The 27,254-nt window shown below is 27.3% G+C and overlaps 3 protein-coding genes across 5 annotated transcripts in view; 1 reads left to right on the top strand and 2 right to left on the bottom strand.

Annotated features, from left to right (window-relative positions):
• Positions 1 to 762: 762 nt before the first annotated feature.
• On the bottom strand, positions 763 to 3,970 carry LOC129960755 (pleckstrin homology domain-containing family F member 2-like). The gene has a single exon (XM_056074366.1). The coding sequence runs from the start codon at positions 3,716 to 3,718 to the stop codon at positions 2,738 to 2,740; it is 981 nt and encodes a 326-aa protein (XP_055930341.1). The 5' UTR covers positions 3,719 to 3,970; the 3' UTR covers positions 763 to 2,737.
• Positions 3,971 to 4,499: 529 nt separating this feature from the next.
• On the top strand, positions 4,500 to 22,118 carry LOC129960560 (N(G),N(G)-dimethylarginine dimethylaminohydrolase 1-like). Its single transcript, XM_056074048.1, has 5 exons — positions 4,500 to 4,783; positions 8,683 to 8,785; positions 11,773 to 11,966; positions 13,809 to 13,931; positions 17,140 to 22,118. Exons 1-5 carry the CDS (start codon positions 4,511 to 4,513, stop codon positions 17,263 to 17,265), a joined length of 819 nt encoding a protein of 272 aa, XP_055930023.1. The 5' UTR covers positions 4,500 to 4,510; the 3' UTR covers positions 17,266 to 22,118.
• Positions 22,119 to 23,251: 1,133 nt separating this feature from the next.
• The window catches only part of LOC129960635 (beta-1,3-galactosyltransferase 1-like), a 29,935-nt gene continuing 25,932 nt past the window's right edge, over positions 23,252 to 27,254 (bottom strand). For all 3 annotated transcript variants that reach the window (XM_056074181.1, XM_056074183.1, XM_056074182.1), the window contains one exon: positions 23,252 to 24,579. In XM_056074181.1, coding sequence (XP_055930156.1) covers positions 23,361 to 24,579 — 1,219 coding nt within the window. In that variant the 3' untranslated portion in view covers positions 23,252 to 23,360. The remainder of the gene's footprint in view (positions 24,580 to 27,254) is intronic.

The following is a 27,254-nucleotide window of genomic DNA, read 5'->3' as shown; positions in this document are numbered from 1 at the left end:
TATAATTCTTTACACAAGTCAGATAAGTCAAAGAATAAAACTTGTTGAATCCAATGTAAATAAGACTAGCATTAAATGAGATTTATTAATCTGGAAAAGATTTAGATAACAGCTATCAAATGATTGAAAAGAATCTGAATTTTATTTTCAGTATCAATAAGCTTATAAAAAAATTCCTTCGTAACTTTTTAGATTTATTATATCTAAGCTAGAATATTAACATTTCCTTATCAGCTTACACTTGACAATGTAGGCTACCATGTTAACACATGATATCTAACATTTTATTACAAGAAACACAAACGATTAATAGAAAGAAACCCCCCAAAAATGAAATAAGGACATATATTAAGTACTGATTTTATATTTCATGATTTCTATAAGAATACAAGTCAAGCAGTCATGTTTAAGATGTTTTATCATAAAATTGTTTTGTGCACTTAATAGAAAGATTTAAGAAATTTAAATCCGATATTTTCAAAAGCAAGTCTAGTAATGATTATTTTATCATGGAGAAAGGGGGAGTTTCCCCAATATTAAAATTAATCTTATTTTTTTTTAACATATAAAATTCAATATCACATCCCTTTATTGGTAACACATAAGATGACGATATATGCAAACATTGTAGAATACCATTAAAGGTAATAGTTTTATAAGCATTTAAAAAATGAAATATTTTCTTAAATTTTTAATAGTCTTTTAATGTTATTTAAAATAAAACTTTAAACAACATCTATTAAGAAAACAGTGACTCAAAGATCAGTTATAAATAACTTTTATTAAATTAGAACTGCACAAACATCAAAATATTGGATTAAAAATATGCTAATCATTAAAAATATTTCACTTAAGATTGTTCCAGAACAATCTGAATCACTAACAAGTAATAATTTAATCATTACCCTTGAAGATTTACTTTGCTATTGATAAGATATCAAAAGCAGAAAGAATATTGTTCATATGGGAGGCATATGCAACTGATAACATAACAAAGTGCACTTTATCAAAGGTGAAGAAATTACCTCTTAGGCAATGAACAATTTTAAAAAATTCAATACTGAAAAATTTTTATGCAACATGAAAAATAGTTGGTTGTAAATACTGTTGACTCTTTATCAACTATTTAATACTATGTATAAAAAGTTAGAAAATCTGAAGTTAAACAAAAAAGTTTTCAAATCGGTAAAGGCACTTGCAGTGTAGAACTGCCTAAAAGCTATCAATGTTTCATTACTTTATATTTATACTGATTTAAATTATCAAACAAATTATATAAACAGTTAAATTATTAACAACAATATTAAATTCAGATTTTCTAGAAAGAATTTCCAGAAGTAGAAAAAGGCAGTTAATTTTATATTAGCGATATTAAGCATGTCTAAAACAAAACTATTTTGATAAACAACAAAACTCCATTTTTTTGTACATAAACTAAAAATTATATATTAAATATTTTAATATAAATTTTATTCAAAATATTAAGAATAAAAAATAAAACTTATGCTTAAAATCAATATTTTAGTAATGAAACATTGTTTAACTTTTAAATATAAAAACATTTCATATGATCATTAGATTAATTTCAGTATAAAAAGTTTTAATAAAGAAATTATCTTCAAAAAATTAAATATATAAAGCAACAACTCTTAAAATTTAAAGTTCATCAAAACTACAAAGCTTTTAAAGAAATATCCAGGTTCAAATACTCAATTACAAAAGTATCCTTTGACATAAAAGCAACATTTATATAATAATTTGAAGCATTTTTGTAATAACAGTTGACCAAAACATAAGTTTCATTTTCTACTCATCCTATACATTAAGCTCTTAAAAAATACACAATGCTTCAAAATTATTAGATAATTCTTGAAAAATTAAGACGACAGGCATTCTAATGTTTCTAACAATAAAACTTGCTTTTAGTGTAATACTTTTTAAAAAACAACAATCTGATAACTTCAAGTAAGTTGCAAAAAGTTCACTTTATAACAAATATAAAACTATTAAATATGTATTGCAAGCAGTATCTAAAAAACTTGTATTAAGGCAAAATGGCATTCTTGTAATGATAAAGATTTTAACTTCAAGCATATCAATGACAAACTTAATTTTATTTTCTCCTCACAAAGCTAATATTAACTTTTTAAGACTATACGGAGCAATGGTACAATAAATCAGTTTATATGAAAAAAACAAAGAGCAAATCCATCAAGCCTAAAAATAATACTTATAGTTCAACAAATAAAAAGTGAACATGTAAACTACAAAAACTTGAAAGATTACCAAATGTCAATCATCAGCATGCAATAACTTAACAGTATTCTTAATGTTATGAATAAAAAACAAAGTGGAAATTGTTCAGAATTGACATTGAAACTTGTGATAAATATATAATAATGAACAAAACACTTGGATTAAGAACTTAAAATTCAAGCAAGTTCTATTCAACAATATGTAAATAGTTCTATTAAAACTTCAAACATTACAAAAATTTTATTGTATGAATATAGACAAAATACTGAAGTTTATCATTACCAGCAACTTAGACATCATAACATTATGTATAAAAGCTTTTAACACCTAAAATTGAAAAACATAACATAAACCCACACATTTTCAGATCAGTAAGGCACTTATGGTACACATAAATTAAAGATTGTCAATCAAATGTATTAATGAGAACTTCATGACATATTATTTAATCTCACTGATTACATTATGATATACTTAACTCTTAATCACATGAAGTGGATCCCGCATCACATGTAGAGGAATCCCCACCAGAACATCCAGTATCAGTGGGAGCATCAGTACCACCAGAGCATGCATTATCATTACTTGAAGGAGTATTAGATGTATCGCAAGTAGCTGGGCTTGTACTGTCGGACGGAGGCTCAGCCGAATCATTATAAAAAGTAGGCTTCTCATCTATGGATAAATTATCTAAGCCTTTGATAGGATCATCATTCTTTCCACCATCATCAATGTCATCCTCAGAATCATCTTCTCCTGATGAATCTTGATTGACAGATTTATTTGCAGGCTTGACAGGCAAGTCACCTTGATTAGCACGAGCTTTAGTAAGAGTATCATAGCAGCTAAGACATACACGCAAGGGTTTAGAAGACTGAGCAGGAAGCAAAAACTTTTTATTGGAGCATGGATTGCAAACTACTGCACCACACTTTCTGCAGTGATGTCGGCGGTTCAGAACAGTGAACTGTGTCTTCCGGCAATGCATACAAATAGAGGCCTCTGCATCTGGTATCCAAACTGCAGCATGCTCTAAAGATGGTTTTTTACCAGTTTTTTTTAACAAATCTTCCACGCACTTATTGATGTGAGCCATCCATTCTGTTTTTTCTGTGGCGGTAGCAGCATATACAGCAAATGATTTTGTCGGGGTTCTAATCAGCCACCCATTTTTAAGTATTCCATCATCTTCCAAATTTTCAAGTTTGACTTCTTCTAAAGGAATAATATGTTGCTTGTTGTACTTTTTTTTGTCCATAACAATGTTACCGTACACTAAAATGTCATTGAACAAAAAGAACTGGCGAGTCTTCGGTTTTTTGCGACACATTTTTGTGACAACGCCCTCACCAACCAAAACACGTCCTGGAATGGCTAGGGGCTGACCATTTGCTCCAAAACAGCTCTCAACAGTTGCAATTCTGCGGGCATTCGCCTCACTGTTTACAAGTCGGTCGACCATTTTGGGGGCGTTCTGTTTCTAAGATTCTTGCAAATTAAATTCCACAGCCCCGAATTTTCATAAAAATAAAAAAAGAAACATAATCGGGAAGATTACACACCGCACGTCCAATATCAAGAGTAAAAAAAATTTACTCGGCGAAGCGACGGTCAAGTGTACGCATATATGACAAAAGACAGTCACCCAGGACGCAAAACAATCGAAAAAGAAAGCGTTACACCATCAATACCATGCAAATCTACAAGTAACAACTTTGAGAAAAATAGTGATGCCAGATCTTCCCAAAGAAATAAAACTGATAAGAACAAAGCACGCGCATCCATCCATCGCCTCGATGGCTAAGCAATGAAAATACGTAGGAATAAGAACTGCATCAGCACTATTTATCTGTTGACGGCAAGGCAACTTATTAAAAAATAGGACCATATAAAAGAAAAACCAGATAAATCCTTATATATTATTGCATACGATTCGAATTTAAAACTACGAAAAAATTTGTGAAAATAGCATAATAACTTCGTTTAAATACTGATGGGAAAAAAATCCATATAATATAATTAAAAAATCACTGTGAGTTAAATAGCCTGAATTTAATTTTGATTTTAAGAATACTGAAAGGAAAGAGCTTTGCTCAAATGACTATTTGAGTAAACTGTTTTTTATTTTTTTATTTATTTACACAAATCTGAATGATATTAGATACGATACTATATCGATGATTTCTCTTAATTCATCGATTTAAATGCAAATTATTTCATAATCATAATAAACATTTTAGGCGGTGGCTTTAAGATGGCGGCTCGTCGTTTTACACATGCAATTGTTTGTAGAATACCTGATTCTTTTAAAACAAACGCTGCTGAACTTTGTGGTGAAATTGATCTTCCATTAGCACGAAAACAACATGAAGAGTTTCGCAAAGTTTTACGAGATCTAGGTGTTGATGTGATAGAACTGCCACCTGATGAGTCTCAACCTGATAGCGTATTTGTTGAAGATACTGCAATTGTTTGTAATGGTACAGCTCTTATTTGCAGACCCGGTCTTCCAACTCGACAAAAAGAGGTGAGTTTGATTTCCAATTCTGGATTTCTGGAAGATTAATTATTGGATCAAATTTATGCCATTAAAACTGTTGAATAATTCAGTTTGAAATTTGTATCCGCTGCTTGAGAAACAAAATATGAGTCCAAAACTAACGTGGACACTTTCGATTTCGTTCATAAGAACTATATTGCAAGTCTGTTCTCTTTATTTGATTTTTATGGAGTATCTGTCTCAAGTTTTTTTAATATTCTGTTTTTACAGTTAGTAATTTAGAATAATTATTAATAATTTCAGCAGTAATATTAGTAATTTTATTTCAATAAAAAGTTGTAATCTGTAATTTGAATCCCATTATTTTTATCAAGGTAAAGTAAATAATACTGTTGTTTCTTTTGAAAATCATGGGGACATGCAGATATATATATATATATAAAGCACCTATTCTTTTGCTTCTGCAGTTTTTAACCACTATAAATAGCAATCTGGAATTGTGTGTGAAATGAATTCACATCATAGAACCATTTTTTAAACATTTGATGGCAAATAATAACAATCATTTATGGTTAGAGTATATTTTGAAAATGTATGTTAAATTGCATAAAAGATTAAAGGTAAAAGTGAATTTTAGTGTGCCCGTTGCTACACCAACAATGCCAAGTCGCCAATAAAGATGGTGGACAAAATAAACAAATACTTCCACGGAACAGTTATGGTTACCATTTCCTGCAATATAATTAAGACTTTTTACTGATAAGTATTGTTTGTTTTTTTCCAGACTGCCTGGTGCCTTCGGCATCTGTTGCAGGTACCGGGCAGAATTTTTTAACTTAAAAAAAACATCCTACGGCTTTGCTGGGAGCGGGAACCTAGTAGCTTCGCTAACACATTGAACTTAAGGACAGTGTGGATAATAGGAACAGTACATAACCAAGAAAAAAGAAAGAACGGAAAAAGAAGCAATCGAAACATTCTCCATATAAAATTTCAAACAAACATCCTTTTCCCAACTTCATCAACTCGTAAAAAAAAAAAAAAAAAATATCCACCTTGCCCATCATCCATCCTGCTGGTTCGATATCAAACCATTCTCCATACAAAATTTCAAACAAGCATCCTTTTCTAACTTCATCAACTTGTAAAAAATATATATATATACATATTTCACTCGCCCTTCATCTATTTTGCAGGTTCGAAATACTGTCTTCCATCCCATTTACCCGACATCCATTCTTGCACAATTGTTGACATAACAAATTATAAAGGGAACCAACCTTTAGAACACCAAAAGAATTACGAGAATGTCGAGCAATTCATTGCAGCTGATTTTTAATGCGTATACCAATAAATATTTTCTGTTTGTATCCACATTTTTTAAAAAAAAGGAAGAAGAAAATAACTTTTAATTATAAGATTACTTTCTTTATTTAATAAATTTTTAATTATAATAAAGAACAAAATTAAAATCTTTAATCGATATTTTTTAAATATTTTTAATTTAACATTTTTCATAATAAAGTTGTAGTTCATGTACAACTCAACCAACCATTGCAAAAAGTAGTAAACAAAACAGCATTAGGGTTGCTAGAAGAGCATTCCGATTGGCAACAAACTGGGGGGCACACTATTCTTCACTTCATCCAGATTAAATATTCAATTTGAGATTTATAAATCAAATTTGTAAATAATATAAATATAATTATATTGATTAGTTTCGCACTGCAGGCATGGCTCAATTTTTCATTATTTTAGGTTCTTTTTGATGTATTAATATGTTGATGTTGCTAAACATATCTGTGACCATCAAAGACAAATTCAGAAAACATTTCACTCTTGCTAATTATCTAATCAGTGTATTATGTATACATATATATAATGCATTCTTGTGAAAAGGAATAATTTTTGCTTTTAATTTTATATACTTCTTGTTTTGAAAATATTATGTTAAAAACATTTTATGGATAAAATTTTGGATACTGTTACATATGGATTTCTATTTAATGTTGCTGTATAAGTTATTTCCATGAGTAAATAAAAAGTTGCAGTTTCATTTTTTCTCCCCCCCCCAATTTGTACAATCTATGATTGATTTTTTTTCCCCAGCTTTGCTGAAAAATTATTTGTCCTTTATTATTATGAACTACTCTTCAAACAGTATTTGTAAAAGCAATTATTAAAATCCAATTTAGCTTAAAAATTGATGGATTCTACATTTACAGTGTGGTGTTTTTATTTTTTAAAAATAAGATAACAAGAAATGGATTTAATTTCTTTTTTAGTTGTTTGTCTGCTTAATGTTTCGCAGAAAATTTGTTTTATTGTAACAATTTTTTTCATGTGTTGGGAAAAATGTTTTATGATTTATATTATACAAAGTTGATTCATAAATTACTGAGAAAAAAGGTATGCAGTTTCAATCTTTCCTATTTTTCTGTTGTCTATCCAGTTTTATATGTTTTTATTTATTTTTTGATTAAGGAATTTATTTTTAAATCCTCTATGTGTTTTAGTATTTTGATATAGATTTCAAGTCAGAAAAGTTAGCTTTTTATTTGATTACATTGAACTTTTTTACATGTAATCATATTTGTATGTGTTGCACAGAGTGTTAAAATGACTGGTTAGAAAATGAAATCTTACTTTCAAATAGGCATGGAGTTCTTTAAAATATTTTATTTTTCTTGATATTATGGAAGGAGCTGAATTTTTATCTGTTGTATAGAATTCTTTGTAAAAGTCATGACCAAACAGTGGCATAAAATGAAAAGGAAGCCAGAAAGTAGGGAAAAAGAGGCTTTGAACTTTCATAGGTTTAGAATAGAATTGTGCAAAGAAAACATTTTAATACATGGGGTATGATTGTGTAAAAGCACGAGTTTTTGCAGTTCAGAAGTTAAAGTGAAGCCTGAGTTTGAGTGATTTGAAAATAATTATTTTTAAAATGTGGATAAAATGAAATTGTTACCGACACATACATAAATACATAACTTATTTTGGTGCTGTCAGACAGATAAGAAGAAGATCCACTTAGAAAAACTAACATTTATTTTTCCATGTGAGGGCATGGTTTGTACAAAAGGATGACTGGTGAAATGTGTCAATTTTCTTATAGGGATTTCTTTTACATATGTCGATTCAGGAAAGAGAATCTTGGATATCTTTGGAAGGAATGATGTGGGCATTAGGAATTTTTATCCCTGATTTTGAATCATGAGAGCTGTATTAATCTTCCACTTTTGTGAGCATACTTTGGAAATAATTAAATAAAAAATGTGGGATTTGGATGAGGAAATAAGAGAATTTTAGAAAAAAGTAATATGGTCTCATTTAAGATAAAAAAAAATTAAATTAATTAAGATTTAAAATAGATTACGAAATACCATTAACGTATGTATATATATTCTTAAATTAAAAATTGATTTGTATGTTCCAATACTGAAAGAGGTTATTTATAATTTAGGAGTTTAAAAATTGAGTTAGCTTATATATTTGTTTAGTTTCGTGATATTTTTATATTATTTGAACTGTGTTTTAATTCTAAATAGACAAGTTGAATAAAATCAAACTTGTTCCATACTTCCTAAAAAAATGTGTAATCATTCTTTTTTTGTCAAATTGTTTGTTATATCATATTAATTTAATTATATTCAGTAAGTTAATAAGCATTCTAATTAATTTGAAATAAATTTTAAAAATTATCCTATTTCTGGCCTATAATTTTTGAAATATAAGAATATATTAGAGAATATTGGAGTTCCTAATGTGTTTGTCCATTGTATAATAAAATGATCTAATGAATTATAAAATGTGAGAATATTGATATATTCTTTATATGTTTTCAGAGAGAATATGCAAAGTAATATTTTTTTGCTTATTTGTTATTTAGTTCTGGTTATTTCATGTCGGGTATATAATTATAGGTAGATATTGTGAGATCTATTTTGAAAAAAGACATGGAGCTACCAATAGTTGATATTGCCAATCCTGAAGCTATGGTGGATGGTGGAGACATTTTATTTACAGGTATTTTTCAGTTATTGACAGGAATATAAGTATTCTTTCCTTATTTAATTATATTTCTGAAATTTTAGAAGTTAGATTCTAGATATTTTCTGTTTCAAAATTTAAACTGTCTGTCTGTTTTATCAGCTGAAATTTATTATTTCGGAATAAATGGGTTTTTCTTTTTCTAGGATTTATTCCTTTATTGTATTGTTATGAAATTATTTTTATTATTTATTAAGAATATATATTTACCATCTGGATTCTTTATGAAGAATTAGATTATCATGATTAAAAATAGTATTCGTCATCATTTTAGGAAATTTCAGCCAAATTGTTGGGTGGGGAAGAGGGAAAAAAAAAAAAAATTATTGTAGCTGTAAAATCAAGTTTTAGTGTAGTTTTAAAATGGGATTGTTTTTTTATTTCATATTTCCCTGCTCCTTAAAACTTATAATTTTTTGAATTTTTATTGTTATTAAAGACTTTCCTAATGTAGTTGATAGATGCATTTAAACTTAAATGCTCTGATAGAATGATCTTGAAATGTGGCATTGTGCCAGAGGCTGCAGTTGCTGAGTTTAATTCTTAACCTTAATTTTTGAATTATTTTCTCTACTCTCTTATTAAGTTAATATAGCAAGTTGGGCGTGTTTATGAACCCATCATTTTAACCTACTTTTCTTTCTTTTTTTTTTTTTTTTTTTTTTTTTTTTTTCTTCCTTGTTTAGCTTTTTAAGTCATAGGAATTAAAGAATTTGAAAATGAATGAGATGTTTGTGACCTTCAGTCATAGAAGTCCGCAATTCTTGTACTGCTGTTATTTAATCAAATTTTTTTCCTACTGGAAAAAGTGTCTTGTTCTGTCATGCAAGTCACAGAGCTCCTACGCCTTTATTTCATATAGAGAAGGAATTTTGTTGTACTAAATAAATACTTTTTTATTGGAATTCTGTATTTCTGCTTTTTAGCTTTCCCATTTCCTTCAAATGTACTTTTTGTGGTTTCTTACATTTTTTTTTTTTTTTTTTTTAACATTATTGGTTAGGTTGCTTTATCTTACTGCTCTTTCTTTTAATGATAGGTTTGCATTTTGTGGTATAGAAGCAAATAGTAACTAACCAACCAATAAATTAAAATAGATATAAAATTTTCTGTAACAAAAGTAACAAGCGAACTTGGTTGCTGAATTTCAATTAATAGATTGCCTTTTTTTTTAACATGTATGACATTATCGGAAGCGATCTGATTTTTCTGTTTGCTATCTTTTTACATCAAGAATGAAAACATACAGAAGACTCAAATTTTCAATGCACTTTTTTGTTTAATGGAGACAAAGTACTTTTTAATAATTAATTTTTGTGTTGAGAAATTTTAAAATTCAAAAATTCTAATTAATGGACCAGCTTTTAAGTTATGCAGATTGCTTTAATAATCATTCGAAACTTTGATACATAACTGGACAGCTTCTTTTCCTCTTCTTTCTTAGGGAAATGTTTTTTTCTTCCCTTTCAGATGAACTTTAATGAATGAGCTAGAATGAATTTGATATTGCAGCTGAATGTGTTTATTTTAGAATAGTGAAGTGTATATAAAAATTCAAATTATATTTCAAGTTCTTAATTTTCAGGCATGCAATTCTTTTATATCTAATAAATTTTCTATTTACTATTTTTCCTTCTATTTAGTATTTGCATATCATTTTAATAAGCTATTAATTAGTGTTTGAAAGTATTTGTATGTAATTGTATCCATATTGTTTTGTTGCACTTGGAAGTACTATGTTGCTCTACATTTACTTCCAAAAATAAATGCTACATTACTTAAGTTGTATTCAGAAGAGTGAAAATGTGTTTTTAATAATCAGCCTTCTTCAATTTCATCCTTTTTCCTGATATTGTTCCTGTTTGTTTGTTTTTTATCTGAAATTTTGAGATGACAAGATCATTTCTTGCTTTTGTTTTATTGGAACTTAATTGTTAATGGGAGAAATCACTTTGATCAGAAAATGGATTCACGATAAAACAGTCTTTCTGATTTAGAACATTCAAAAAGATAGTTTGCAAATTCAGTCTTGAAGGCTGTGATTTATTATTGATGTAGATAAATTTCAAATTTATATATACAAATGTACTTTTTCCCAAATTTCTCATTTTAAAGTACTTTTTGCTCTCTGTTGAAAAGTATATTTAATAATATATATATATATTAAACCCTTCAGCTGAATAATAGATGATGATTTTGCAAAATTTTGAGGGAAATTAGACGTACCTTCTAAAAAAATCCTTCAGTAGCATTTTATAATAAGCTGTAGAAAATAAAAATAATAATAATAAATTAGCTTGCTTGTTGATAAAAATTTGAACAAAAGGTAAAAAGACAAAATCACATTTTTTTTTCAAGCAATCTCAAATTTGGATTAACTTGCATTAGACAAAATACTTTAAATTTATCCCTTGCATTGAAATTATGCTTCTTATTTTTAAAAGGTTGCTATTGAATTTGAATGCTCCTTTTATGCTTGATTTATGCAATTATGTAAAATTCACTAAAGGATTTTGCATGAGTAACTTTATACAAATTAGGAGCATAATTCTTATTTAAAAAAAGTGTGAATTCATGAAAATGAACTTTGCTAATAAAAATTTTGGTGATCTATAGAAATATATATATTCCAGTGAGGAAAACTATTATATAATATAAACTAAAATATTTCTGAAACCTAGTCATTTTATAGTTGTTACCAAGAGGATATGTGTGTTTATCTGAAATCGCCAACACTCCATAACTAAATTATTACAAGTGTATAAATATAGGATTAATAGAATAATTATACTTAGAACAGAGTTAATATACTTTTTAATACTGATTTATTTGTAGGAATGAAGGGAATAATATATGCAATTCAACATTTATTGCACTAATGGATATACCTTTATTTTTAATTTGATTTTATAATAGTATCTTTTCTTGGATCTTACTAATTTTTCTTACATAACTAATTTTAGGAAAAGAATTTTTTGTTGGTCTATCAAAACGAACTAATGATGCTGGTGCAAGAGCTGTTGCTGATGCATTTCCTGAATATCCTGTTACACCTGTGAAAGTTCCGGGGAAGCATCATCTTAAATCTTTGCTATCTATTGCTGGTCCTGATATTATTTGTGTATCTGCATCTGATGAGGCGCAAAGTGTTTTAAAGGTATTCATTAAATGTATTTTTCTTTCTGCTAATGTGATTTATATTTTATGTGTGTAATTTATATTAAAATGTAGACATGCAATTTATAATTTTTCTTGCAGAGTAGTTCATGGCTCAGATTTTAGGTTATTTTGTTTAACTAAAAGACTAACTTGTTTTTTTTTGTTTTTTTTCCTGCAAATACTTTTAGAATTTAATAGAGGGATTAACTTTTTTTAACACTGTTTTCTTGCTGTTTGGCTGATGCATGTTGTTTTGTTGTCTTTCAACAATGGCCATTAAAGGTCTTTGAAGTTACTTTGATGAATATTTGCATGAAAATATTTTATTTAAGATTCTATAAAAACAAGCTAATTAGATCTGAAATAAATAACTGAAGGTCAAAAATAAAACTAAAAAGAATTGGGGCCCCATTCATGCACAGGAGCAATGGATTTCTATAGTATGTTATTTACATTTCGGTAGTAACATTTAAAAAAAATTTCAACTTTTTATGTGCATTAACTATTGACTTGGAAAATAAAAAGTAAAAGGAAAGCTTCACTTCCAAGGGTTTTCTAAATATTCCTGTGGGTCTCTTTTTTAAGTAAATTAGATTTAAATGTAATTGGTGAATTGGAAAAATAGTTTTGTCTTGCATTGTCTTTTGAAATGTGCTATTTAGAAATCTTTCTGGAAAATTAGAGAGAGAAATTTCAAGTCTCTTTTCACCTTTGATATAAGATTCTTTCCCCTGCCTTTTCAGTTTTTGTTTGCAGATGAAAGGCATTTTAGACAATTGTATGTTCAACTCAATATTGCAGAAATTTCAATCTTCCCTTCTTGAAATTTTAGACGAGCATTTTGTTCAGACTTAATGTGATTGATGCCTTATATTTTTTTCTTAAGATTAAAACAATTTCTGTGCTTTTATTTATTTAAAATGAGAAAAATGTCTTATTTTTTCTATTTATTATTTATAAGTTATTTGTTTTAAGCTAAATATTCTTATTGTGATCAAGTCATGTTTCCTCCTATATCGAGTATGGACAAATATTTGTAGTAGCAGGCCAAAAGAGAAAATTTTGTTGTGCTAATATAATTATAAAACTCAATAAGGTGTAAAAAAAATAAATGTATAACATTTTTTTAATCTTTATGTGATCAATGAAGCTGTGATTGCATTTCTAAAAACTTCATTTTGGGATTAATTATAGTTAAATTATTAATAATTTAAGGGGTTAATCACAATATTAATAGTTAAAATTCTGCACTATTGTTTTAAATGAATAGGATATTTAGAACTGTAATTAGGCTGTAGTTTTCTTATCACTGTCCTAAATATATATTTCTTTACAATCTATTTTTATTGTTATATTTATTGTTTTATATTTCTATATTGTTTTAGATAAAGAAATAAGACATTTTCTCTTGTAATTGCTTGTCTTTTGAGTGTTGGTTTAATTTATGAGTGATTGGCTGTTAAGGAATGTTGTATTTGTGTGCTTGTTTTATTACAGTTTATAGAATAAATTCTGTATCATTGAGTGGATAGTGCATAATTTCTGAAATGTATATAAGCTTTGACTATATATTTAAATCCTTTTCTTGAATTTAAGTATTTAAAAAATTTTAATTATTAATTAAGCTGATTATCTTTTTTTCTCTTGCTTTATAGAATTCTTGAATTGCTTCAAATTATTGAATTGGAAGGGTTTTTTTTTTTTTTTTTCATTGTATTTTATCCACTTTTAATTTTGTTGGTGAAATGAATGTCAACTTTTTATGTGGTAGAGTTTCAGCTGTACATATTTTATTTCCAAGTATGTGATTTGTATATAATTTTCTTTCTATTATTTATAGCGTATGGCCCAGGAAGCTACATATAGATATCAGACAGTAACTGTACCAGATCCTGAAGCTGCTAATTGTTTGTTTGTTAATGGAACTCTTATACATAGATCTGAATTCCCAAATAGTACAAAGGTATTTTAAGATTTCAAAATTCAACTTTTTCATTTTGTTAATTCAGGTTCTCCATTTTTTTAAACTGGAGAATTGGATTCAAAGGTTTTAAAACTAAATAATGGATAATAGTTAATTTAATGGATTTAGAAAGTTTTATAATATTTTTATTCTATGAATTTGTTATTCTTCTGTTCAGGTTACTTCTATGAAGTATAAGAAATAAAATTTATATTTTAAAGTTCAGTTGAGTATGTTTTGTTTTTAAAAAAAATTTCTCTTATTCTCGTATGATAAGGGAGACGAAAACATAATCGCATGAATAACATTAGTGAATAATAGAGCTTGGGGAAATTATCAGGTCAGTGCAAAAGTTTTTATTCAATTTTTATAGAAGGTGTGAGAGAGTGCTTTATAGGGAAATGCCACTGCTTTGTTTGGCTGTATTCTTTGCACTTAAAAAATACATGCCCTTTGTCTTTGCAGTTTTAAATATTTTTAAAATACGTCGTTTAAAAGAAACCTATTGTATTTTAACCTATTGATAAAATAGGTATGACATTTTTTTTTAAAATGAGCAATATAAAACTTCGTTTTTCATATGCAATATTTTATGAATTTCAGGAAGGTATGAGTGCTACAAAGATAATATAAAAAACTGTAAAAATAAAAAAAGCATTCTGTCTATTTATTAATATTGTGCTTCTGTTCCAATATTGTGCTCCTTGCACATTATTGTTTTGTAGATTTGGAAATGGGGATTTTGTATTGGAAGATTAACCAAGGCTGGGTTGTGAATTCTTCATTGAAAAGAAAACCTAATGTAACAATTGAGGATTTTTTAGAGGAGCTAAACATTGATGATTCAATCATGTTTCACCATTTAAAAATGCATAGATATATTTCCAAGGTAAATACCTACAAACTTTATCTCTTTCTGCGTCATCCATTTATCTCCTTGCACATTATAATTCTTTTTAAAAAAACTTTTTTGATCATGTGGTAACAAGTGATGAGAAGTCTATTTAATATAATAATGATCAGCACAGATAAAGATGGGAAAAAATAGGTGAAATTGCAGAATCTGTCTCAAAAACTGGGCTGCATTCTTTAAAATTATTGTTGTGTGTTTGGTGGGACTCCATTGGAACTATTCATTTCTTGCTCCATCTGACTTTCATCTGTTTAGTTTTTAGAGTAATTTGTGAGGAAGATGCTCAAAAACACGATCTGTTTTTGGTAAACAAAGATCATTTGTTAATGGAATTGGCAAACTTTTGAATGGATGGAAATATGTCAAACAGAATAATGGAGGTTATATTCTTGATTAATTAAGTTATATTGGTTTTTTTTGTTTTTTTTTTTTTTTTTGGTTGAAGGCTATCTGTAGATTAGGAATGAACTTATGCAATCTTCTGAAATAATTTGGAAGTTTGCTTCAAAATTTTAGTGCATTATATGTCTTGTTTGCCAACATCAGGTGAAATAGGATATATATTGATTAAAAAGTGTGCCTTTTGTCTCTGAATTAATCATTTTTTTTTTGTTTTTTTTAATTGAAAAGTAAATTGTTTTGTTGTAGGAACTGCATTTTATATATATTGAAAGGATCCCCTCCCCCTTGACTGTTTAAAGTATTCAAGATTAAAGTTTCAATTCAACCTTCTTAAGAGAATGCTGTCATCGTGTATCTTAATATTTGGATATTAAAATTGTTGACATCCTACTCTGATATTAGAAGGCATAGTTAGCTTTTGAAAGATCTACTTTCTCTTACTTTGTGGGGGTAAGATGCCAATTATACACTTTGTGCTTAATATGATAGAAGGATCAAAAATATTCTTTATGTGCACAACAGTCTAGAACAGCATATTTACAACTTTGCAACTCCCAAGAAAAGAATTTTGAATTATTTTATTTTAATTGGTTTTGCTTCCAAATACCACAATATTGTCAGAAGTAAAACAAATTAAATAAAATTTTAATTTTGTTTTAAATTTACTTTTGACTATATGTATTTCATACCTTAGTGTGTCTAACATTTCAACATTTCATGACACTTTTTTAATATTTTGGTATTGTAATATTGTATAACGATAATATTTTTGAAATTGGCGATTAGCACATTTTCATAATGGGGCCTGCTAACTCCTAGCAATTATTATTATTATTCAATTTCCTTGTTGACTGACACAAATTCCATGACTATTTTTCTCCCTTTTTAGAACATTTTTTTATTCTTTATTCAAGTTCTTTTTTTTTTTTTTTTTTTGTAACATTCTTTGAAGTCAATGAAAAAGGGTTTATTGGCTATGTAATGGAGTTGCAAGATTCAACTCATGAATTACTGAGGCAATTTTTTCTCCTTATAACTTAAATTTTAAAAAATGCAGAAATTTATTTTTTGATTGAGCCGACTGGTAGCATTTTAGTATTTTGAAAAGAATTCTTTTCAAAATACTAGATTATTAAATACTTTTTATTTCATTAATAATTGTTGAATTAAGTAAATTTACTGAAAACTCTAAACTATGTGGAAATGAAAGGCAGAATTTTAATTTGAATAATTTCCTGTGAATGAATTTTAAATATTTTTTAATGAAATGGTAATTCTAAGAGAAATGCCTCTTGCTAATTTCAGAGATATATGGAAAAATAAACTGTAGCATATTTTTCATCTGAACTTTAAATTTGAGTTTAAGAGAAACTTGATATGCATTATTGGGTGGGAAACAAGTTCTTATCAGAAATTTATACCTCTTATTTCAAACAAGAACTTCGTTCTCCGCCTAATCTTATTCAATTTAATTCTCAAAAGGTATTTTTTGAACTGAAACATAATTTTTTAAAGTGATTATTTGATTAAACCTTCTATTTTAATTTTAAATTCTTGATCTAAATATATTGTTTTATAATCGGATTATCATCTGAAAATTCTTTCAACTATTTGATATAGGATGATAATGAATTCTAATTTTGAACTATTAAGAATGCTATATAAAAAACAATTGTGAATGTTGAAATTTGAGAAGATATAGAATTTAAATTTAAGAATTAGCTAACAAAGCATATCCAAAAAATGGCTTCCTTAGTCCAAAACTGGATGAAAAACTTTCTAAAGCAAGAGTGCAAAATGGTAGTTAAGGATGGATAAACAGCTGAAGATATATATATACATTTGTAGTGTTTAATCATGCTGTTATTTCGATGGAAATTTCTCTAATTTCAGGTCTTTGAAGATAAGATTGATTTCAATAAGGTGGCTATTCCACTGTCAGAAATTTCCAAAGCTCATGGGGATTTGAGTAGCTGTTGCATTCTCATAAGAAAATCAAAATATATCAAGAAATTGTAAGATGGATGTTACTATAAAACATTGTTACTGCCTTAACAGTCATCCAATTCTTGTTGGTCATCAGTTTTCTGCTTTATCAGTGGTTATATTTGTGCCTATGTTTTGTATTTGCTATATTTCCGAAGAGCAGTGAATATATATACATATATATATAATTTATCTTGTTATCTATAAACACACACCCTTTCCAATGTTTGAAAACTGTATTTTTGGACATTCTGTGAAGCATTTGTGTTTTCCTGTAAGTATACAGGGTATGTTTGATATTATTTAGTTTTATCTGATTTATTAGTATACAGTTTAAGGAAATATCTAGCATGTTTTTTAATATAAATTCATTAGCAGCTTTATATTTTTTTCTTAGAAGTCATATATTCAGTTCATGTTTTGCTGTTTTGTATAAATAATTTTCATTTATTTTCCCCTCAAACTAAATGGTGCATTGTTAGTGTTCATAAATGTGAGCTGTTTGTGCAAATTTGCAGTTATTAAAGGTTGTTAATATATGTGAACCTGTATATCAACAAACAATCGTTAATGTTTTAAATATTATAAGGAGATTGTTTTAATTATATTTTTTTAAGTGAATGTTTGTAATGTTTTGTGAGAAGTAAATGTTTGATGTATAAATTTATGGAAAATGTATTTTCCTTTGGTGATATTTGTGTAAATTAAGCAGCTGAACCACATTCCCTTGAAATTTGTCATTCAGTTTTGTCGCATAAAGAGTGTGGTGCATGATAAAGTTTCCATTACCTGGAGGTGTTTCATTTTTTAAATGAAATATTATATTAAATACTTTTTTTACATATAAGTGAAGCTTTATAAATGATTTTGAATTTATTGTAATCAATTAAAGATGCAATAAGTCTCAATATAAGGTAATCTTTGACTTGCCTCCCCACTTATTTATTGCCTTGCTGTTTATGACAATCCTGATATTTGATAACTATTTTTACTTCATTGTTATGTAAAGGAAGATATTTGCTTATCATAAATTGTGTAACATTAAAGGTTGCAAACTATAAAAAAATGGCCTTAAATCAAATTTATATTAAGATCTCTGCTTTTGCTGAAAAAGAAAAAGTAGATTCTTTGCTCAGTGCATTTATACATAAATGGGAAAATGTAATTCGGGTTTTTTTATTAGTTTGACTGTTCTAAATTTTGTATTTGCTGTAAATAGACATTTAAGATTTAATATTGATTTATTTTATCCGTGCCATTTTTGTCTAAATTTTTGCCTTTAGATTCAATGAATTACTGATGTTTCTGGAGATGCTGCAACTGGCAATCTCTGTTATATATGTGATTTACCAGGACCTTTTTGTTTTTTTTTTCCCTTAGAAGTTGGTTAGATGAATGTAAATAATATTGACAGATAGTTTAATTTTGATAAATTTAATTATATATAGTTCTATATATATATATATATATACATAGATTTGAGAAACATGTCAAAGTTTTAAAAAATTTTAGTTCATGTTAAAGTTTCTTACTGAACTCTTAGTTTTTTTTATACATATGTGTGTTCAAGAACTTTATTTCATTTAAAAAAATATGTATTTTTCATAAAAGGTAAATCAAATCTTTACTTATTGTGTCTAAGAATTTATTATTTGTTTAAATAATTGAGAATTGACTTGAAATATATATAGAAAAACATGAGAAATTCCAAAACACTCCATTACAGAAATTTTCCTTTAAACAATATTATTTTTAAATTGTAATTTTTGAATAAAATGACTAAGAAATAAAACAGAAATATTGGAAATTGCAAGCCTGAATTGATTATTTTATTTGAATAAAGATGCTGGTAACTTATGAGGATAGAAAATTTTTAGTTATTTAAAATGTACAATTGAACATTTTGCGTTTTAGAACTGTTTTATACAACAAATAAGTTTTTTTCTTCTATTTCTTTAACATTCAATTCATTATATTTTATAGTTTTCCAGACTGAAATATAAACTTTCTGTTCTGAGATTGTTCTTGGATGGAACTCTTATTAATATTTCTGTTATTGGCAACTATAGTAAATATCTGTGCTATCATGATGCAAAATGGCATTTATCATTTTTAATGTAATTTTTGTCCTGAGATTTGTGTTTAATTTATAATAATTAGTGTAACCTTAAAGCACTTAAAATCAGCTTTATTCTGTGGCGTTATCACAAAATTTGAAATAAACAAGTAAAATGGGTGTAAATAGAGTGGAGTATGAGTGGTCTGTTTTAAAATTACATTTTTGATATGGAATAAAATGCCAATATTTTATGTGAAACTTTAAATATCTTTTGCTTGCTGGTTGTATAAAAAATTATCTGTGTCTCATAAATGTATTCCTTGCATTGTGGGAATTGTTCCTAACAGAGGTTGAAGCTAGCCTATCATATATTGTATGTATTTCTTGTATATATTAATGTTCATCAATATCTCAACAATCTGATTCGTTTCTAACAACAAAATCGCGTCTCCTTTTCATTGTTCAATTACTTATGTTATAATGATTTCATCCTGATTGGCGAAACTTAATTACTATCGGCGTGATTTTAATTTAATAAATAAAAATTGTCCTAGGCAAATTGACAAGAAAACCAATCTGATGTTGAATTACTTGATTTGAAACTATTTCTAATTCTGTGCTTTGGAATTTCTTTTTTAATATGTGTTGTGCTTTGAAATTAAGGAACATTGAATGTTCCTTGATTTCAAAGATTGACTTTGTGTTTTGAGATTTGACATTTTGTGTTTTAATTTTTTTTCTTTCTGTCACACTTATTTTCTATTACTTGATTATAAGTTCATTTAACAGTAATTTTGATGTTATTATTTTATTTTCAATTTTTTTAATGTCTTAAATCTTAAGTGTACTGAATATGGTTATATATATATTTTTTATCTACTGAGAATTTTTTTACTTGTATCTTTCTTCAGAAACTGATAGGGAGTATATTTTTGATTTGAAGTCATTATTATTCCTCAGGAATATTTTTAAAAAAATCATTACACATTTAAGAATTTATGGGTTCATTGACATTTATTAGTTTTCAAAATTAAATGCTTAGAAATAAAATAATGTGATGATTACATTGATTTCATTTTGTTACAAGTAATGTTTGTTAACTTGAAACAATTAACAAGGTAGTCAGAAGTTCTGGGCTTTCTTCACACTGGGAGAAATAAATGCTTTCGTTTTTATTTTAATATTATTTTGTTTTGGGCATTTAAAAAAATGAATTTTTGCTGAATGAAGGTGAAATATGAAGGTTTTTACATTACAGGTGAATATTCGTATGGGTACGTTTTACGAATTTTCTAAATTTATTACATCAATAATTTTCTATTCTTCTAAATGTAGATACGGTTTAAGTGAAATGAAAAAAAAAATATGTAATGATGCCGTAATTTTTTATTTATTTTATAAAGATATTAGTCATTTTTTTTCTCTACTACACAAAATATATTTATAAAAGTTTGCATTTCAGTTCATTATGCACTAAAATATGTGTATAATACACCATTTTATGGATAGATTTGTTTTACATATTTCAGTGTACCTAGTTGAAAATTTATTATTTATAAAGAGTTTTCTTTGGATTCTTATTTTGTGTCTATTTTGTAGATTTGTTTATATGTAAGAGTAAAATTAATAATTTAGTAATTTTAATTCAGTTTTTTTATATTAAACATACATGAATTCATGTAATTAAATATATATAAATTTGAAATATTTACGAATTCTTTTTTCTATCTGTATCTTAAAGGATAGACATATTCTAAAATATTACATGATTATTGATCTTTTTGTGGAAAAAAAAATGTTTCTGGTTACTAATCAAATGTAATAATACCGTGTTAAATTTTTCAGGGTTTTTTTTTTCTCTCCCCCCCCTTTTGCAATTTGTATTCGAAAACAAAGTTTTCCACACTCATGGAAAAAGTTTTCGTCATATATTTATTTTTACTTAAGTATCTCTTTTCTTCCTTTTTAAATTAAAAGTATCTGATTTTTTTTAGTGCAATCTGACAAATTTTCTCATTTATGCAATACTTCTTCAGCAGTATTTGAATCTTCTAACAAATGTGAAATTTTATTGTCAGTGGTAGATACTTATCATTAATAAATAATGGAAGCCTTAATATTTTTTACAAAAATTGGTGATCAAATTCGGTTTTTGGTAGAGCTTAAAATTTACTATTAGACTTTGATTTTTATTTAAATTAGTCAGAGCAAATTGACATATTCACATCATCCATATAATTTTTCTCTCTCTGTAAATGTTAATTCTTGGTATTCTTAAATGCCTGATTTGAGATTTCTTTACAAAAATTATTAAAAAAAAACTATTTTGAAATTTTTAATTTCAGTGTTTAATAAAGATTTCTTATCTGTGCTTCATTTAAGAGAATTAATAAATTTTCATCCAATATATCCATTATATATGCAATTTTAGACTGATTTTAATCTTAGTGAGAAAAGGTTTTAGTTGAATGACAAATGTTTGCATTTCAAATATGTTAAATATTTTGCTACAAGAAAAGATTTCTAGTCAGTTCATTTCCCTCCCTTTTTAACAAGAAAACAATTTAAAAAAACAAAACATTTTTTTTGTGTGTGTGTGTGTGTTTCTATAATTCAATCATTTTAATATTTATTTTCGCTTTTATATATAGTCCCCCCTTTTTTTTTATAAATCTTATTGCCCATTATTTTTTGTAGGCAGCTAATGTCAAGTTATGTTTTTTACTTATATGAGAATGTTTTCTATATTTGTTATTTTAACCATTAATTGTCAAACAAAAGCATGGAGCATATAAATCAAATTTTGAATTTGATAAAGCTAGCTTGTGTCTTGCTTTTATGCTATTTGAATTTGCTTTATGTAAATAAAAATTTTAAAATAATGTTTTTATATTTTTGCTTATCTCTTTATATATATATATATAGCAAACACTTAAAACGCTGGTTATCACAGCAAAAATAATATTATACAGTCTCAAAATTTGTATTTAATGAATTATAAAATATTTTATTGGTGAATGGAAATTGTTCATTTTCAAAATTTTTGAGTGAGTGTTTGGCATTTTAACCACTTCATTAGATTTTTAAAGTCTGCTTGTCTGCAAAGTTTTTTTTTTTTTTTTTTTTTGAAGAAATAAATAAAAATTTCTATCTGACAAAAGAATACATAAGAGGATAAATAAATAAATCAAATATATATATTAATACAGTCAACATTTTGTGAACTAGTTTTACAAGTCGACAGGTTATTGAAATAGGAAATCAAAACTTTGAACATTCTTTCTGCAATAAAGAAAAATGCATGTTGCAACGTATATTTTACTAAAAATAATTGTTATTGTGATGCAAAAACGCTAAAATTATCAACAACACACAGATAATTCACGATCAAATTATTTTTGAATCAACCTTCCTATTTAGTTACACTTAAAGAAATTAAACAAAAAAGTTGAAACAAATCTCGCTGACTCGCGTATTTCTCTCGGAATCTCATAACACAAACTTTATTTTTTTCTAAAATTGAATAATTTACCTGACTGCGGTTTTTTTTTTTTTTTTTTTTTGGTTCTGTCGTATATGGAATATATTTATACTTTACTTAAACGACCATTATGTAAAAAGCTCCCTTTTAAAATAAAACTGTTTCTTAGATTGCGTTTCATTTTTGCAATTATTTAAGCATTTCTCAACAATTAAGAAATTTGCTGAGTTATGGAAATTTTTAAAAAGTAACATTGATTTTCATCTAAGTTAGTTTTGGTTTAATATTTTAAAATATCTTCTGCAATGCTATTGCTGAATTAAAATAATAGTGTTTATTATTACATGAAGTATAAATTGAAGTCACTTTTAAATCAATGAAGCAAATGCTTACATAAAACAGAAAACAAACTTTCACAAGTATATTTTATATATTAAAGTGATTACTTATTCTAAAAATAAGTAATTCGGTTACTCACATTAATTAGAATATGATAAATTTTGAATGTAATTTTACATTTTTATAAAGTGTGTTCTTGCACATCAGAATTTTAATTTTATCTTTGAAAATGTTAATTTTGAATTGATTTTAAGATTCACACTTGAAATTTCTTCTAGTGAGCCACATCCAATGACGTCGCATATCTGGCGGAGTATGACCGTGACTGCTTAAAAGGTTCCTGAAGTTGCAAGGTTGTAAATCTCTCGGCGTATTAAACATTGCTGGAAGGTTAATCCTTTGTATGTTTACTTTTTCTGCCACAAATCCTGTTATATAGACATCTTCCAGATGAAATAATTTCATTTTTATGCTTGCATTGTAAAGCAGGTTAATGGTGTCCCCATTGAGTAGATAGGATGGACCAAAAACAAAGTTGGGATAAATATTAAAGGGATATTCATTGTAAGAAGTGAACCATTTATTTTTAGTACTTCTTACTGGGTGCCATTCATGAGCTAATTCACCTAAGATAGCTTTTGAATGATTTTTCACTTCTGTAATGTTCAAAAAATTTTCTACATTTATAAACACGTCGTCATCAACCTTCAGCACATATTTTACTAAAGAACACGCTTCTGAAACCCATTTTAAGACTGAAATGGTTTTGAGAGTCAAATTGGCGTAGGTATCCAAGAAGCTTGCTTGTATGATGTCATGGAATTTTGTATTTTCATCCCATATTCTTGTTCGGTATTTGGGATTTTTGGGTAAACCGAGGAAAAAGACAACTTTAGCTCCTTTTTCTCTAGCGTACCCTCCCCATGTTTCTCTAATAGCAGCTCTGGATTCCATATGTGTAGCTGATGATGTGACAGCAATGAGAATAGATAGTGTCTGTCCGTGGTCCTCACACACGTTCTCATGATTCAATGTGAAACTAATATTAAAAGGCATTTCTGTGTTTGAACGAGATTCAAGCCACGCTAAAAACAGTTTATGAAAAGTTTCTGTATCATTAAAAAAGAAAAATGTCTTGTTAGAGTTTTTTTTAGATTCATCAAGAAATCTATGATATTCATCATGCTCTGATAAGAATTTCACTGAATCTTTTTTAGTTTTATTTTTATATTTTCCAGAAATGCCTAGATTTTCTTCGATTTCTATTATCTTGTTTCTGATTGCTAGAACAAGTCTATTTGTGCTAAATGATTGTGTTTTATACTGATGAGAGCTGAATACTTGCACAGAATGTTGTACTATGTATAGTTCACTGCAAATTATGAATAAGAAAATAGAGCAAATCAATATCACAAAAGCAAAACGTAGTTTCTCATGGCTTTTAGATGCTATTGCCGAATTTCTCAACCTGGAAGGAAAAATAAGGCTGTTAAATAAAATTAAACAAGCCATTTGTCATAAAGTTAAAAAAATAAGAGAGAGAGAACATATTATATATTTTTATTCATATGTTTGAAGGCAAAATTACGCAAATGAATACGCATTCTGATATTATTGCTTATTATATTACTCTACTATCATGTATACCTGAACAAAGTGTTTACTTTAATTTGATATGTCGTTTTATGTTAGTTGAATATTTTCTTCTTGGAAACAGAATTCAGGGGAACGATTAGAGGAAACGTTGTTTCATAAAATTTTCTTCTTTCACATAAAGACTAAATAAAGAGCAGTTTTAGTTTCGAAATATAGGATAAACAAGCATTATAAAGAAATTGTAACCGTATCAGCCATCCATAAAATAGCTTTTCGCTCGTTTTAATGGCGTTTAGAAGAATGGAATGGTTATAAACCATTGAACATATTTCAGTAATGAATAAAGGATGAACTAAGTGAAATACTTACATATTTAATGTCATTTGTATAAGAGCATTCCAAATACCTTAGTTTAATAAGTATTTGAATTTATATAAACGTGAACTTCAGCACGTAAAATATCTTGTCGGTATTCTATCTCGCATCAAGTATCGAATAGCATTTCAACCTAGTTCCTCTATTGAACTCATCGATTCTTCTTTTTATGTGATTAATAGCGCTAACTTCTGTTGCATGCACTCCGTCTTTATCAAAGCCCCAATGAAAAAAGCAAAATAATTTGAGGGAGTATAGCCGATGGGTGGCAATCGTTCATCCTCGACCAATCCACGTTCTAGAAATTTTTCCATCAGGTAATCTCGGATAATGAAACTCTAAGCAATAAGCTGTTAGACTTATATCTCATTTAAAATAAAAATATATATCCAAATTATTACGTTCATTTTTTATTCAACTTTACGACCATCCGGGACATTTAGATATGATATGTTATGCTGCAGAACTATAAAATTCCAAATTAGTAATCTTTAAAAATACGGTCTCCAAATGTTTTTATCATGAAGAAGGCCTTTAATGCACATTAAATAGTTAGTAAAAGTAATAAAATCCGACTGTTTAAGATAGCGATGACATTTGCCAGAATATTTATAAAATCAGTATTAATTCAAATATCTAAAAAATAATATTTGATTAATACACGCTTATCAGAATCAGATTCTTTAAGGTGAAGCTGAATATTTGTCATCTGATGAATCATAATATCATCACCTTGGACTGAGTGGGAGGAGTTTATTAGGGTACAGGAAGGAAGGAATGGGTTACATTCCACATTAAATAGTTTGTAAAAGTGATAAAATCCAACTGTTTAAGATAGCGATGACATTTGCCAGAATCTTTATAAAATCAGTATTAATTCAAATATCTAGAAAATAATATTTGATTAGTAAACGCTTATCAGAATCAGATTCTTTAAGGTGAAGCTGAATATTTTTCATCTGATGAATCATAATATCATCACCTTGAACTGGGCGAGAGGAGTTTATTAGGTTACAGAAAGGAAGGAATGGGTCTTCGGAATGTCGAGGAATAGTAATTTTTAAATCCACTGAATATCTTTCAGGTTTTCTTTATTCGTTATGAAAAAGGTATATTACAAAGTTGCCTATATATAGCTATTTTCAGTATTAGGTTGAATCAATGATACACTTTAGTTTTACTTTATAAAGTGACAGAACTTAATGTATGCTAATAATTTATTGAAGCTTAGTTATTAATCAATATTTTGAGTGCCAAAGAAATGGATAAGTATGTGTATTTCTTAAGTCATATCGTTTAGAAAAGGTTGAAAGAAGCTGTTCATAAAGGTAAATTTTTTTTTTTAATTTCAAAAAAGGATATTTCGTTTCTTAGATAAATACAAAAGAGAAGCTAAAACATAATTAATCATATATGGACATTTTGTTGATTTTCGGAATTATAGAAAATTTGAATTTGTCTCTAAAAGACTATGCTTTATTGAAACAACTTTAAACTATTCCATTTGAAAAGGTTTAAAATGTTTTCTTATGTCAGAAAAAAATTAGATTAATGTGACTAGTTTCCAATGGCAAGCAAAAGGTGATGGAGTAAAGGAATTGAAAGCTTTGAAACCCTTAAACTCTGATTATATAGAAAGAATGAAAGGACAGAAAAGCTTCGGAATTCGATAGATAATTATTGGATTTAATTTGCTCTTTTACTGAGTATGGCGTTTATTTTTCCCAACAAGAACAAGGGTACACAAGAATTTAAACAAGATGTAAAAATTTAGAGGGTTACTAAGAAAAATGCAGATAAATCATATATTCATGTAATCATACGGTATTAATTTGGCTCTGGTGGACTTTAAAAAGATTATAGCTCTAAGAGATCAATAAATTCACAAATGCACACCGGTTATACTTAGCTATATGAAGTTTGGTAATAGAAAAAAAAAAATGACTTTTAGATTTTTTTTTTTTTTTTTTTTTTTCATTTTTTTGTGAAACAAGATGTTTACATTTGGTTATTTTGATTTTTGGCAGAAAAATTTAGGTATTATTCAAATTTATTATTTTTATAACTTGTCAAAAGCAAAATAATTTCCAAGCAAAATGTCACGATTTTTAAAATTTGCTTAGAAAAAGTAAGGAGACAACAAAAAGAGATTTTTTTTTCACTTTTACGCAT

Source organism: Argiope bruennichi, chromosome X2 (assembly GCF_947563725.1).
Source record: "Argiope bruennichi chromosome X2, qqArgBrue1.1, whole genome shotgun sequence".
Lineage (NCBI taxonomy): Eukaryota > Metazoa > Arthropoda > Arachnida > Araneae > Araneidae > Argiope > Argiope bruennichi.
This window is presented reverse-complemented; position numbering and strand designations above follow the sequence as displayed.

Coding starts and splice junctions, on each gene's coding strand:
- LOC129960755 (XM_056074366.1), bottom strand. CDS start 3,718: ATGGTCGACCGACTTGTAAACAGTGAGGCGAATGCCCGCAGAATTGCA.
- LOC129960560 (XM_056074048.1), top strand. CDS start 4,511: ATGGCGGCTCGTCGTTTTACACATGCAATTGTTTGTAGAATACCTGAT. Junction 4,784..8,682: donor TTCCAACTCGACAAAAAGAG/GTGAGTTTGATT, acceptor ATATAATTATAG/GTAGATATTGTGAGATCTAT. Junction 13,932..17,139: donor AATTCCCAAATAGTACAAAG/GTATTTTAAGAT, acceptor CTCTAATTTCAG/GTCTTTGAAGATAAGATTGA.